Source organism: Podarcis muralis, chromosome 2 (genome assembly GCF_964188315.1).
Source record: "Podarcis muralis chromosome 2, rPodMur119.hap1.1, whole genome shotgun sequence".
NCBI classification, from domain to species: domain Eukaryota; kingdom Metazoa; phylum Chordata; class Lepidosauria; order Squamata; family Lacertidae; genus Podarcis; species Podarcis muralis.
In genome coordinates, this window is record NC_135656.1 from 13413216 (window position 1) to 13425555 (window position 12340).

The 12340-nt window shown below is 46.6% G+C and overlaps 1 protein-coding gene across 3 annotated transcripts; it reads left to right on the top strand.

The window, feature by feature from the left end:
• The first annotated feature begins 211 nt into the window (after nt 1-211).
• On the top strand, nt 212-8413 carry LOC144326875 (claudin-34-like). Of its 3 annotated transcripts, XM_077923888.1 has the most exons (4): nt 212-782; nt 1227-1319; nt 2097-2277; nt 7116-8413. In XM_077923888.1, the coding sequence occupies exon 4, from the start codon at nt 7117-7119 to the stop codon at nt 8194-8196; it is 1080 nt and encodes a 359-aa protein (XP_077780014.1). In that variant the 5' UTR covers nt 212-782; nt 1227-1319; nt 2097-2277; nt 7116; the 3' UTR covers nt 8197-8413. The 3 variants fall into 3 exon arrangements, with proteins under 3 accessions (XP_077780014.1, XP_077780013.1, XP_077780015.1); XM_077923887.1 differs by lacking the exon at nt 212-782 and having other exon boundaries at nt 893-1319; XM_077923889.1 differs by lacking the exon at nt 212-782 and having other exon boundaries at nt 893-1319; nt 2150-2277.
• Nucleotides 8414-12340: the final 3927 nt, after the last annotated feature.

Genomic DNA, 12340 nt, shown 5'->3' on the forward strand with positions numbered 1-12340 from the left:
AAATGAACTGTAAAGTTACTTTTAAGTAGCAGCTCATACAGTTAACATTGTAAAGGCTTTTTATTGCTATCTTCCAGTAGATGGCGCCATCTACTGGAAACTGGGTGAAAGCGTAATGACCATTGTATGTGAAGGTAGAATTCACAAGTCAGTAAAGGGGCTCGTGCAGATCCTTAAAAAAATAAAAATAAAATAAATTAAACACTCAACCTGAATTGCTTGCACAAAATTTATGTGGAGTTTAGATGATGCCAATTCTATTTAGCATTCATCCTGATTTGCTTCTGGGTTCCACCATCAGTAATTTACACTATACTTTTTAGTGCATTGCCCTGTCACTCCCCTAACTGCAAATAAGTCCTTTAAAAAGTGGATTTGTTGCACCAGAGTGCTTTAATTCTGCTTTAATTGGGCAAACTGACATGGTCAGCACGCAACTGAATCGCTCCTGCAAAACACTGACCACAGTCCCTTCCTCTCAGAATTGGCCTGCCAATCGTGATTGAAAACTTATCGCTTTTGCCCTCCTGCTTTTGGCTTACGCCAATGACTTCAGGAGCTTGTCTTCACTCTTATTTCTTTCATGACTGAGATTTCCCAAGCAAAAGCATTAGCAATCAGAATAAGTGCTGCAAAATCTGAACTGTTACATAAAAACAAAACACCTTGAAGGAGCTCACTGCCCTTGCTTGTGAATTAACCTACATGCAGGGAGCGGCCTTCACGCCTCACAGTGGGGTGATGTTCCTCCAGCCTCATGAGGAGCCTCTTCAGTGGGGCTGGTGAGAGTGGGCCTCGCCCTCCTAGGCCAGGTGGAAAGGGCCTTGTGGGGAGCGGCCTTCACACTCACAGCCAGGCAAATTTATTTCATACCACACCATACGGCAGCCATCTTCTGTTTTGCTATGTTCTCATTGGTAGCCAATTGGTGGACTGGCCCATGTAGCACTTTCCCAAAATTGGTCTGGCTCCGTCTAAGGCAGCTTCCTCTGTTCTTATCATATGAAATACCCCACTTTGTATATTAATAGGAGCACGGGATGTTCTGCATATATATCCTAAAAGGGGGGGGGGGGGCGAATCTCATGAGCGATATGTCAAATGTGTTTTTCCGCTTGGGGGGCTGCTGCGTCGCTTGTTCCTGAACCTTTTCTTCCTTCCCAATGCCCTGAAGATCCATTGCACACCTTGACTTCCATGAAACCTCCTCTCTCTTATTTGCTCAGTGAACCAGGCGGGGAGAAGGAGGAATGAAGGAAAACAGAAATCCGGCCTGAGAAGGGAGGTCCCTGTCAAGAGAATGGCCAAGATCTCCTCAGGTGAGGATGAAAGGGGAGGCAGGGAAAAGCAAAGAGCCCCTGAAAACATCCCCCCACTCGGGAAGAACTTGTCGGCCAAACCCCTGCACGGAAGTGTATCTGCAGGAAGACGGTCAGCACTTTTCTATTGGATGGGTGTCACTGAGCAGAGTTTTCAATGGAGATGGTGTATCCGGATTAAGTGGGGGAAACAGAACGGGAGAGCATTTGGGTGTGGAGGATGTCATGCAGATACAGAACTGGACTTGCGTCTTTGACGGGGTGAGCTCCCGTTGCTCGGTCCCTGCTCCTGCCAACCTAGCAGTTCCAAACCACGTCAAAGTGCAAGTAGATAAATAGGTACCGCTCCGGCGGGACGGTAAATGGCGTTTCTGTGCGCTGCTCTGGTTTCGCCAGAAGCGGCTTAGTCTTGCTGGCCACAAGACCTGGAAAAAATCCTGGCTGCCCTGGAGAAATTCTTCTATGCAAAAGGCAGCCAGTTGGTTCCACCAATCAGAAAAGCATTTATCAGTAAAGTCCTCCCGATGTTACTGTATGGGGTTGAAATCTGGGGGTGGAATTTAAAAACACTACAACGGCTCGAGATCCTACAAAACTTTTTGCACGAAAGTCACTGGGTCTCCCCAAGGGCTCGGTTGCTGCACAGTTAAGAACAGAACTGGGCCTCCCCTCCATTGTTGCGAGAGCCCACATTAGAATTATTAGTTTTTATTGTAAATTAATTAAAGCCCCAGGTTCCCTACTAGCCAGACAAGCCTTTTTAACTTGTTCTTATAGCAACAAATGGTCCAAGGCCATGGAGACTATTACTGCACGCTACTCCCTCCCAGATCTTGACACGCTGTCATCTTGGGACCAACATAAAATCCGGGCCTGGATTCTTACAAGAGACGAGGCCATGGACCGGGCACAGTCCACCTCAGCTCGCCTCTCCACGTGGCTCCCTAAAGTGAAAGTGGTAAAATAATAATAATAATAATAATAATAATAATAATAATAATAATAATAATAATAATTTATTATTTATACCCCGCCCATCTGGCTGAGTTTCCCCAGCCACTCTGGGCGGCTCCCAATCAGTGTTAAAAACAGTACAGCGTTACATATTAAAAACTTCCCTGAACAGGGCTGCCTTAAGATGTCTTCTGAATATCAGGTAATTATTTATCTCTTTGACATCTAATGGGAGGGCGTTCCACAGGGCGGGCGCCACTACCGAGAAGGCCCTCTGTCTGGTTCCCTGTAGCCTCACTTCTCGCAATGAGGGAACCGCCAGAAGGCCCTCGGCGCTGGATCTCAGTGTCCGGGCTGAATGATGGGGGTGGAGACGCTCCTTCAGGTATACAGGACCGAGGCCGTTTAGGGCTTTAAAGGTCAGCACCAACACTTTGAATCGTGCTCGGAAACGTACTGGGAGCCTATGCAGGTCTCTCAGAACCGGTGTTATATGGTCCCGGCGGCCACTCCCAGTCACCAGTCTAGCTGCCGCATTCTGGATTAATTGCAGTTTCCGGGTCACCTTCAAAGGTAGCCCCACGTAGAGCGCGTTGCAGTAGTCCAAGCGTGAGATAACTAGAGCATGCACCACTCTGGCGAGACAGTTCGCGGGCAGGTAGGGTCTTAGCCTGCGTACCAGGTGGAGCTGGTAGACAGCTGCCCTGGACACAGAGTTAACCTGCGCCTCCATGGACAGCTGTGAGTCCAAAATGACTCCCAGGCTACGCACCTGGTCCTTTAGGGGCACAGTTACCCCATTCAAGACCAGGGAATCCCCCACACCAACCCGCTCCCTGTCCCCCAAAAACAGTACTTCTGTCTTGTCAGGATTCAACCTCAGTCTGTTAGCCGCCATCCATCCTCCAACCACTTCCAGGCACTCACACAGGACCTTCACCGCCTTCACTGGTTCTGATTTAAAGGAGAGGTAGGGCTGGGTGTCATCTGCATACTGATGAACACCCAGTCCAAACCCCCTGATGATCTCTCCCAGCGGCTTCATATAGATATTAAAAAGCATGGGGGAGAGGACAGAACCCTGAGGCACCCCACAAGTGAGAGCCCAGGGGTCTGAACACTCATCCCCCACCACCACTTTCTGGACACGGCCCAGGAGGAAGGAGCGGAACCACTGTATGACAGTGCCCCCAGCTCCCAGCCCCTCTAGACGGTCCAGAAGGATGTTATGGTCGATGGTGTCAAAGGCCGCTGAGAGATCCAGCAGAACTAGGAAACAGCTCTCACCTTTGTCCCTAGCCCGCCGGAGATCATCAACCAGCGCGACCAAGGCAGTTTCAATCCCATGGTGAGACCTGAATCCCGATTGGAAGGGATCAAAATGGTCCGTTTGCTCCAGGCGTGCTTGGAGTTGTTCAGCAACCACCCGCTCAATCACCTTGCCCAAGAATGGCAGATTTGAGACTGGGCGATAGGTGGCCAAATTGGCCGGGTCTAAAGATGTTTTTTTAAGAAGCGGTTTAATGACCGCCTCTTTCAGCGGGTCTGGGAAGGCTCCCTCACAGAGGGAAGCATTCACCACCCCGCAGAGCCCATCGCCCAGCCCTTTCCGGCTCGCTTTTATCAGCCAGGATGGGCAAGGATCAAGGAGACAGGTGGTCGGTTTCACTTTTCCAAGCAGCCTGTCCACATCCTCGGAGGTAACAGACTGGAATTGATCCCATGTAACAGGACCAGACAGAACTCTAGCACTCTCCCGCCCTGGCCCTGCTCCCACGGTGGAGTCTACCTCCTTCTGAATCTGAGCGATTTTATCTGCAAAAAACTTTGCAAAAGCATTGCAGGAGATCTTGGGGTCCCTACCAGGCCCCGGTGGTACAGGTGGTTCCGATAGATTGCGAACCACCTGAAAAAGTCTCCTGCTGCTGTTTTCTGCAGATGCAATGGAGGCGGCGAAGAAGGCCCTCTTCGCCGTCGTCATTGCCACTTGGTAGGCTCGACATTGAGCTCTAACCCGTGTCCGGTCTGATTCAGAATGAGTTTTCCGCCACCGGCGCTCTAGCCGTCTCAACGATTGTTTCATCACCCTCAGCTCCGGGGAAAACCACAGGGCTGTCCGGGCTCCATGCAATCGGAGAGGGCGCTTCGGAGCCAGACAGTCAATAGCCCTGGTTAACTCCGCATTCCAGCGTGCCACCAGGGAATCAGCTGAAAGGCCATCAACTTGGGATAAAGCATCCCCTACCACTCTCTGGAAGCCAATTGGATCCATTAAGTGGCGGGGGCGGACCATCCGAATCGGTCCCACCTCCCTACAGAGGGGAAGGGTTGCGGAGAAGTCCAGTTGCACCAGGAAGTGATCTGACCATGGCACTTCTTTTGTTTCGCTTTTAGTTAGTGTCAGATCACCAACATCCATAGAGGTGAACACCAAGTCTAAGGCATGTCCATGGCTATGAGTTGGGCCAAACTTATTCAGGGACAGCCCCATGGAGGCCATGCTTTCCACGAAGTCCCGAGCGGCCCCTTGTAAGGTCGTGTCGGCATGGATGTTAAAATCCCCCAGGACAACCAAGCTAGGTGTCTCCAGGAGCATATCCGCCACGACCTGACGGATATGCTCACTTGCCAACTACTTGATAGACCTGACGGAGCCCAATTTGAGAAGAGCGTTTACCATGGCCCGTTTCCATTCTATACCCACGGCCTTCTTGCAGGGGATTTACACTAAGACCCCTATTACTCAGCGTCTATGCCCATGCACAATGAATGAAGTAGAGGACTTCATACATTTCTTTTTCTACTGCCCTATATATGAGCTAATAAGAACTAAGCTCCTCCTCTTGATCCCGTCCACCATCACATCTAAGGAAGACTGTTTGAAATCGCTTCTTGTGGACGCAAATCCCCAAATTACACGTGGGGTGGCAATCTTTATAGTGCAGGCTTGGAAACTCAGGGCTTCTCTGACTGGGTAGTGTGTTCTAGACCTGGACCTGTTTTAATTCTTTTATAACCTTTTAACCTAATGTGCCGAGCCTATTTTGGGCCAATATATGCTTTTATACAGCTCCATTTTAGACTCCTGGCGTTGGCAACTAAATTTTTACATTATTGTCTTAGGGTAATTTTAAATGTCATCACGCCAGTATTATCGCTTTGAATTTTGTTTGGTTGCTTGTCTCTAGCATTTTTGTCTTATCCTGCTATGGCTGTATGCTAATGCAATAAAGGTTTGATTGATTGACCCGGAAAAATTGTCTGTGGACCAACGTCAGCTCCCTCGGCCAGTAAAGCCAATGAGTGGCGCAACCCCAGAGCCGTGACTGGACTTAACTGTCAGGGGTCCTTAACCTTTTTAAAAGCACTGCACACTGCAAACTGCCATGCGATGTGAAAGTGCTTCATCTTATCAATGGTCACAACTCCTGAAATGAATGGATGGCTCCAATGCTCCATTTGCTGCCTTCCTTCAAACATTAACATTGGTGTATGTTCTAAGATGTTTCAAATAGTCAAAAAGATGACAGCTTTTAATTCCTCTGAATTTGATATCTACTTTAGATTTTTAAAGGCTGGCTCCCAAAGTTATTTCAGGTGAAATAGATGGATTTAGGCCCATTGCTTGGCCGAATGTTAATCACACACACACACACACACACACACACACACACACACACACACACACTTCAGTGGAAACTGCATGCAGCTGAGCAGCTCACATTCGGAGCATCAACACAGAAAGGAACAGGAAGGAAGCAACACAAATATTTTGACTGAAGTGTCTTAGGAAAGCAATTTTAAATCATGGGCACCTAGGTTCTGAAAATGATGTTGCCCGTATTGGTGTGAGTGATGGGGTCCCATGGCACAAATTTCATGTAATCCCAGTGCAAAGGAAAAGAACTAAGATCTTCTCCCTTACTATAATGTCCAAACAAGATGGGATGGGGAAGAAGGATAGGTTTGTAAGGAGTCTTCAATAATTTTGCCAAGGCAATTCTTATGGTTCAGGGCCTCATGCTATTAGCCTTTCTTGTACATGGAGATCCTTTATGAAATGCATTCAGGACCATCAAACAAATCTGTACTGAGATACACACATCACCATTTTCACTGCTGGAACTGCTCTGAATCTGACTTCAGGAAGAACGTGCTTTAACTGCACAGTGTCCTGGAATAGACACTCTGCATTGGGAAAGAAGAGAACTGAGTTCCCTCCCATTTTCCACTTTCCTGATGTTCCAGATGACCAGTACCTTGGAGTTATGATTTGTGTTGTTGTCAGGATTCTAACTGGCCTGTAACTGACTTAAGAATTCTGCAGAGCAGTTGCTGCTGTGGCTGGCCGGCTGCTCAGGCGAACGTCAGCTCAGTGGCCAACAGCTCAGTCTTCTTGAGGCTCAGGGACACCTAGCAAATACCTGCTCTGTTCCTGGCACGCTAGACTCTAGCTGAGGAAGGCATTTCACGTAAGTTTATGGATTAAACATTCCTCACTATGCCATAGCTGAGTTTATGCTCAGTGGAGCAGGATAGCTGCAGTAGCAGATAGCAGGACAGCGAAACATGAGCGGCTCCCATCATTCACAACAGGTTGCTGAGGTTCTGGCCATTTTCACAGCAACAGTGCAAGAGTATATTAAATCAGTAGCAGTTTGCTGGAAGAAAGTATGTGTGGATCAGATGTCTATACCTAACCGGGGGGGGGGGGGGGGAGGGGAGAGCAGGGGAACTCTTTCTTTTGCTGCTTCTTTCTGCGCATGGAAGGATGTCCTTCAATGACTAGACCTGCTTGTTATTCCCTCTCTCACTGCATCTTGTCTTCTCTTTTGTTTCCAGGATGTCTTCCAAGGTCTCCCCTGCCCCCCTCCTCTCCAAACCCCCCCTGCGGGTGAAAGAAGGCTACCTGGTAGTCAGATGGCTGAGATTAGTGCCCTGCTTCCCATTGTGTGCATTCCTGATGGATATTATGGCCTGGATGACGTGCATTGCCTCAATAGCCATTGTCAACTGGCGAGTATGGCGTGTAGAAAACATAAAGGGAATTGGATCTGGAAACATCTGGATCGGAATCTGGAAGGTCTGTTTTTTGAAAGACCCTTCGAACGACGGAAACTATTATTACCATTGTGAAGAGCTCCATGAACAACATCCAAACCTCCCGAGGGAAATTTTTATTGCTCAGGACCTAATGGCCTTAGCTGCCATTATGAATTCAGCGGCCCTTGGATTGCAGTTATTTGCCCTCTGCAATGTGTTGGAGGCCAGAAAACATAAGGATTTTCTCTCAACCTTTTTTGGGCTTGGAGCTCTGCTGAACTTACCAGCAGGGATACTCATCCTGATTTCCGTGATATGGAACATGTCTGCTGTCTTACAAAATGGGGGAATTGACTTCCCTGAAACATTTGAATTGCCTCAAATTCCCAGCGAGCAGCATATTGGGCCTTCTATTTATCTAGGCTATATCGCTGCAGGTTTCCAGCTGCTGAGTGCAGCATTTGTTGGGATGGAGAGATGTTGCACCAGGACCACCGCAACAGATACATCTCAAATAGAAACTATAGTGGTGATTACCCCAGGAAGTGCGGTGAAAAGCGAGAGTCTAACTATTTGTTCAAAGTGTGGTTCTCTGCTAGACCTGGTAATTCAAGAGAAATCCTCCGCAGTGGAGATGGAGGAAACCCATGCGGAAGATCTTGTCAAATCCTGCGCAGTTGAGGTGGAGGAAGGCTGTGCAAGTGATCTTGTCATTCCAGAGGAATCCTGCACAGTTGAGATGGAGGAAAGCTGTTCGAGTGATCTTGTCATTCCAGAGGAATCCTGCGCAGTGGAGATGGAGGAAAGCCCTACACCCAAAGGTTACCTGAAGGACATCAAAGGCCACCTGATGTCCCCAAACATACAATTATACATGTGATTCCCTAGAACAGGGAGTCGTAAACTATCAGATGCAGATCCACGCAGATCTCTCCATACACACATAGATCTGCGTGGATCAGTACTTCAGGGATTTTGGGACTTCAGGTGGGCTTTGATGTACTTCAGGTGAGGAGGCCTCTTTTTTATGATTTTTTTTTAGTATTTATTTATTCATTAAAGATTTTGTTGATTTACAAAAGTGTGCAATGTCTCTCTCTCATGTTTCCCCCCCATGTAACATTTTTACAAATCACTTTCATTTGTTGAGACATTGGGAAGGAAAGGGGAAAGAGGTGGAGGGGGGGAAAGATGGGTGGGGTCGGGTGGCCTAGGGTGTGGTTATTCATTTGTAGTTGGCTGTGGTGGTCTTTGTTTTCATGTGTGAGTGGGGTGGGTGGGTGTTTTGGATCAGCAACAAATCTACTTATTCCAAGATCTCCCTTAAAGCAGTAGTGGATCACCATGAAGAAGGCGCCACCACTGAGAAGGCCTCTGCCTGCTTCCCTGTAACTTGGCTGCTCCCAGAGATGGGGGGGGGGGTGTCATATTTTCCCCCTTGATTTCCCCCTCTGAAAACTAGGTGCGCCCTATGGTCAGGTGCGCCCTATAGAGCGAAAAACACCGTAATAGTGATTTAGTTAGACCCCGCCCATCCAGCTGGGTTTTCCCCTCTTTTAATTCTAATAGCGCATTAAAGTTCTGATATAAAAAAGGTTTGTCCTGGAATATCAGTTCTGGGAGGGGGGAAGAGCTAAGTGCCTTCATGCCCTGCCTGGAAGCTTCCTTGAATCACCCGTCCGGTTTTTGGCGACATCAGTGCATTGGACTAGAATGGGCTATCGGTCTGTTTGCATGACCGTAAGTAATTGTGAGGTTGGGTAACTTGCGATCTGAACAGCAGTGCCATATCCTAGAAAGTCAAACATCTTTTCTGTTTCTTTGGAATTAAGCTTTCCTTAGAATAAGATACATTCTCCCCAAATCGCACTCCCTCTGTTCTCATCTGCCACAGTCCACAAAAGTCTGCGTGTCTTTTTCTGTCAGTCTTGTGCTTTCCAAACAACTGGCCTCCTCCCAAACTGTAGTGCTTATATACTGGGATGGATCTCGTACACGGAAAACCACGAGAAGAATTCATTTCCGCAGCATCTGTTAACAGCCCCCCCCAAAAAAAAATCTCTGAGAATTCCAAAGAGCTCAATATGGTTTCCAGAACCCTGAGAAAGCTGCAGTTCCCAGCACCTTTAACAAACTACAGTTCCCAGGATTCTTGGTGGGGGCGCCTTAAATGTACGGTGCGGCTACCAGTGTTGCAAAGCAAAGTTCATCTGTTTCCACCGAAAACAAAATCTTTAATGATTAAATAAATAAATAAATACTTAAAAAAAAATCATAAGAAAGAGGCCTCCTCACCTGAAGGACATCAAAGCCCACCTGAAGTCCCAAAATCCCTGAAGTCCTGATCCACGCAGATCTATGCGTGTATGGAGCGATCTGCGTGGATCTGCATCTGATAGTTTACGACTCCCTGTTGTAGGGAATCACATGTATAATCGTATGTTTGGGGACATCAGGTGGCCTTTGATGTCCTTCAGGTAACCTTTGGGTCTATGGCTTCCGGTCGGCGCCATCGCTTAATGGCGGTCCTTACCTCGAGCTCCGAGGAAGGACTGCTCCGCGAGTCCGGGTCTGACCCGCTACGGCGAGCGGGGGACCCCTAAAATCACAGGCGCTGAAGCCTGTGAACAAGGAGACTCGGTGGGCACCTTTCGCGCCCCCCGGTACTGCAAAAGAGCCTTTTTAAAGGCTCCGGAGCGGCATCGGGAGTGAGCGCGGTGCTGAGAGTCGTAACCCAGCCTGCGGAGTGAAGCCGCGTCCCCATTGAACGGAGAGCGCCGATTCCTTCCTGAAACTACAATTTGACCACAAAACCCGTGAGTAAGATCGACAGACGGGAAAGGGACATTCAAATTGATTTTAAAAGATTTGGCTGAAAACGGGAAAGGCATTAAATAAGGAAGTCTGCCTCCCCGGACTGCATGTTAACTAGAGCAACGAAAAGGCAAGCTGCACTTAAATGAAGGCTACCTTTTGAAATGTCAAAACCTGTCATCTGAATTAAACTTCCCCCCAATGAGCAGGAGAGGGGGGAAGGAAATTTGGACACTGTGAACCTGCTGGAAATAAATAGAGGGGAAAGATCTTCCACTGCCAAAACCCTGAGACGGGCTGCCGAAGTAAGGCACCGGGAAAGTGAACTGTCAACTTAAACTTGATACAAAGTTGGTGCTTGAACTGAAACAAAGTATAAACTTTTAATGGAGTTATTTTGTTGAATTTGGAAGGATACTGAAACAGGAATAGCAACTTTAACTGTGGACTTTTGGTTTTAACTTTAACTGTGGACTTTTGGACTCTTTGTTCTTGGGCTCTTTGTTCTCTGCCTCATGTGCCTTTTTTTTTGGGACTTCCCTTAACTGGATACAATTAAATGCTCCCTCTAGAGGATTTTAAGAGAATCTGACATAGTGAGAGAAAAAGAGTGGATTTTTCCACTTGTAAACCTTTCCTGTGAGATTGACCTTGAGGATATGAGTGGCCAACCAGAAGAGATAACAACCAGAGCAAAAGCAAAACAAATCCAGCAAGCTCAAAAGAAAAGGGGCTCGATGCAAGGCACAACACCAGCTGGACAGGAAAAAGTAGCAACTGCATCTATGGAGTCAATGACACAGGCACTGCTTAAAATAAATCAGTCTTTGGAAGCATTGACAAAGCAGTCAGCGGAGAACACAAAAAAATTGAATGATTTGACAACAAGATTGGATCTGAATACGGCAAGTGTGGCCTCTAATACAGAATCTATAAATAAACTGATTCAAGAAAATTCTGAAACAAGAGGGATTGCTCAAAGTGCAAAAGATACTGCAGAGGAGACAAAGAGGGAGCTTGCACCGATTGCAAAAAAAGTGAATGAACATGATGCAACTTTAGCTCTGTGGGAACTTCAGAGAAAAGAGAAGAACCTAAAATTAAGATTGGTTCCAGAGAATGAGAAAGACAATCTTGTGGAATTCCTAACAGAAAATATTTCGGAATTTTGGCAGGACGAGCTACAGGAGGAAGAATTTGAAATAACAACGGCCTTCAGGCTGGGCAGAAGGCAAGGCAAAAAGCCTAGGGATTGTCTGATTACACTGAGATCTAAAGAAGAAAGGGACAAAATACTGGACTTACACTACCACAAGGCTTTAGAAATTCAGAACTGTCAAGTTCAGATCTTTAAAGACATCCCTAAATATATCTTGGAGGTGAGGGCCTTCTACAAAGACCTGGTTTACCTGCTGAAGAAGAATAACATACTTTTCAGGTGGGAGTTCCCACAAGGACTGTCTTTTAACTACACAGGGAAGAAGATTAAAATAAAGACAATTCAAGATAAAGAACTTTTTTTGGAAAGATACCAGGAGGGCCTGCAGAAAGGAGTAATAGAAACAACAGGAGACAAAGAATCGACAGATATTGCAAATCTTTCATTTGGATTACTACCACCATCGGAGGAGGAACAAAAACTCGGAGCAGTTGGAGGAATAGGTACATAGCAGTACAATGTCTCTGCAACTTCTTAGCTGGAATTGTAATGGTTTGAACCTTCCCCGAAAAAGACGCCAAGTCTTCCATATTTTGAAGAGAGAGCAATTGGACTTAATATGTTTACAAGAAACGCATGTGACCAGGATACACAGGAAACTACTTGTAAACAAGAGACTTGGACAATAATTTATTTCATCAGATAAGGTCAAAAAAAGAGGCGTCGTGATTTATGCAAAGGAAAAATTGGCCCCGAAAATGATATTTAAAGACGAACAAGGAAGATATCTGGCAATAGAAATACAAGTTCAAGGAGAAAAAATTTTGGTATTGGGAATATATGCACCAAATGAAGGGAAGGCGGAATTTTTTAAGAAGTTGCATGAGACTTTAATGGACTATTTGGACTTTAAAATCATAATGATGGGAGACATGAATGGTGTTGTCTCCACTAACATGGACAAGGCACAGAGACAAATAATTTCTAAAGATGGAAGATTACCAAAGACTTTTTTTGAAATGACTGAAACATTGGATCTGATTGATATTTG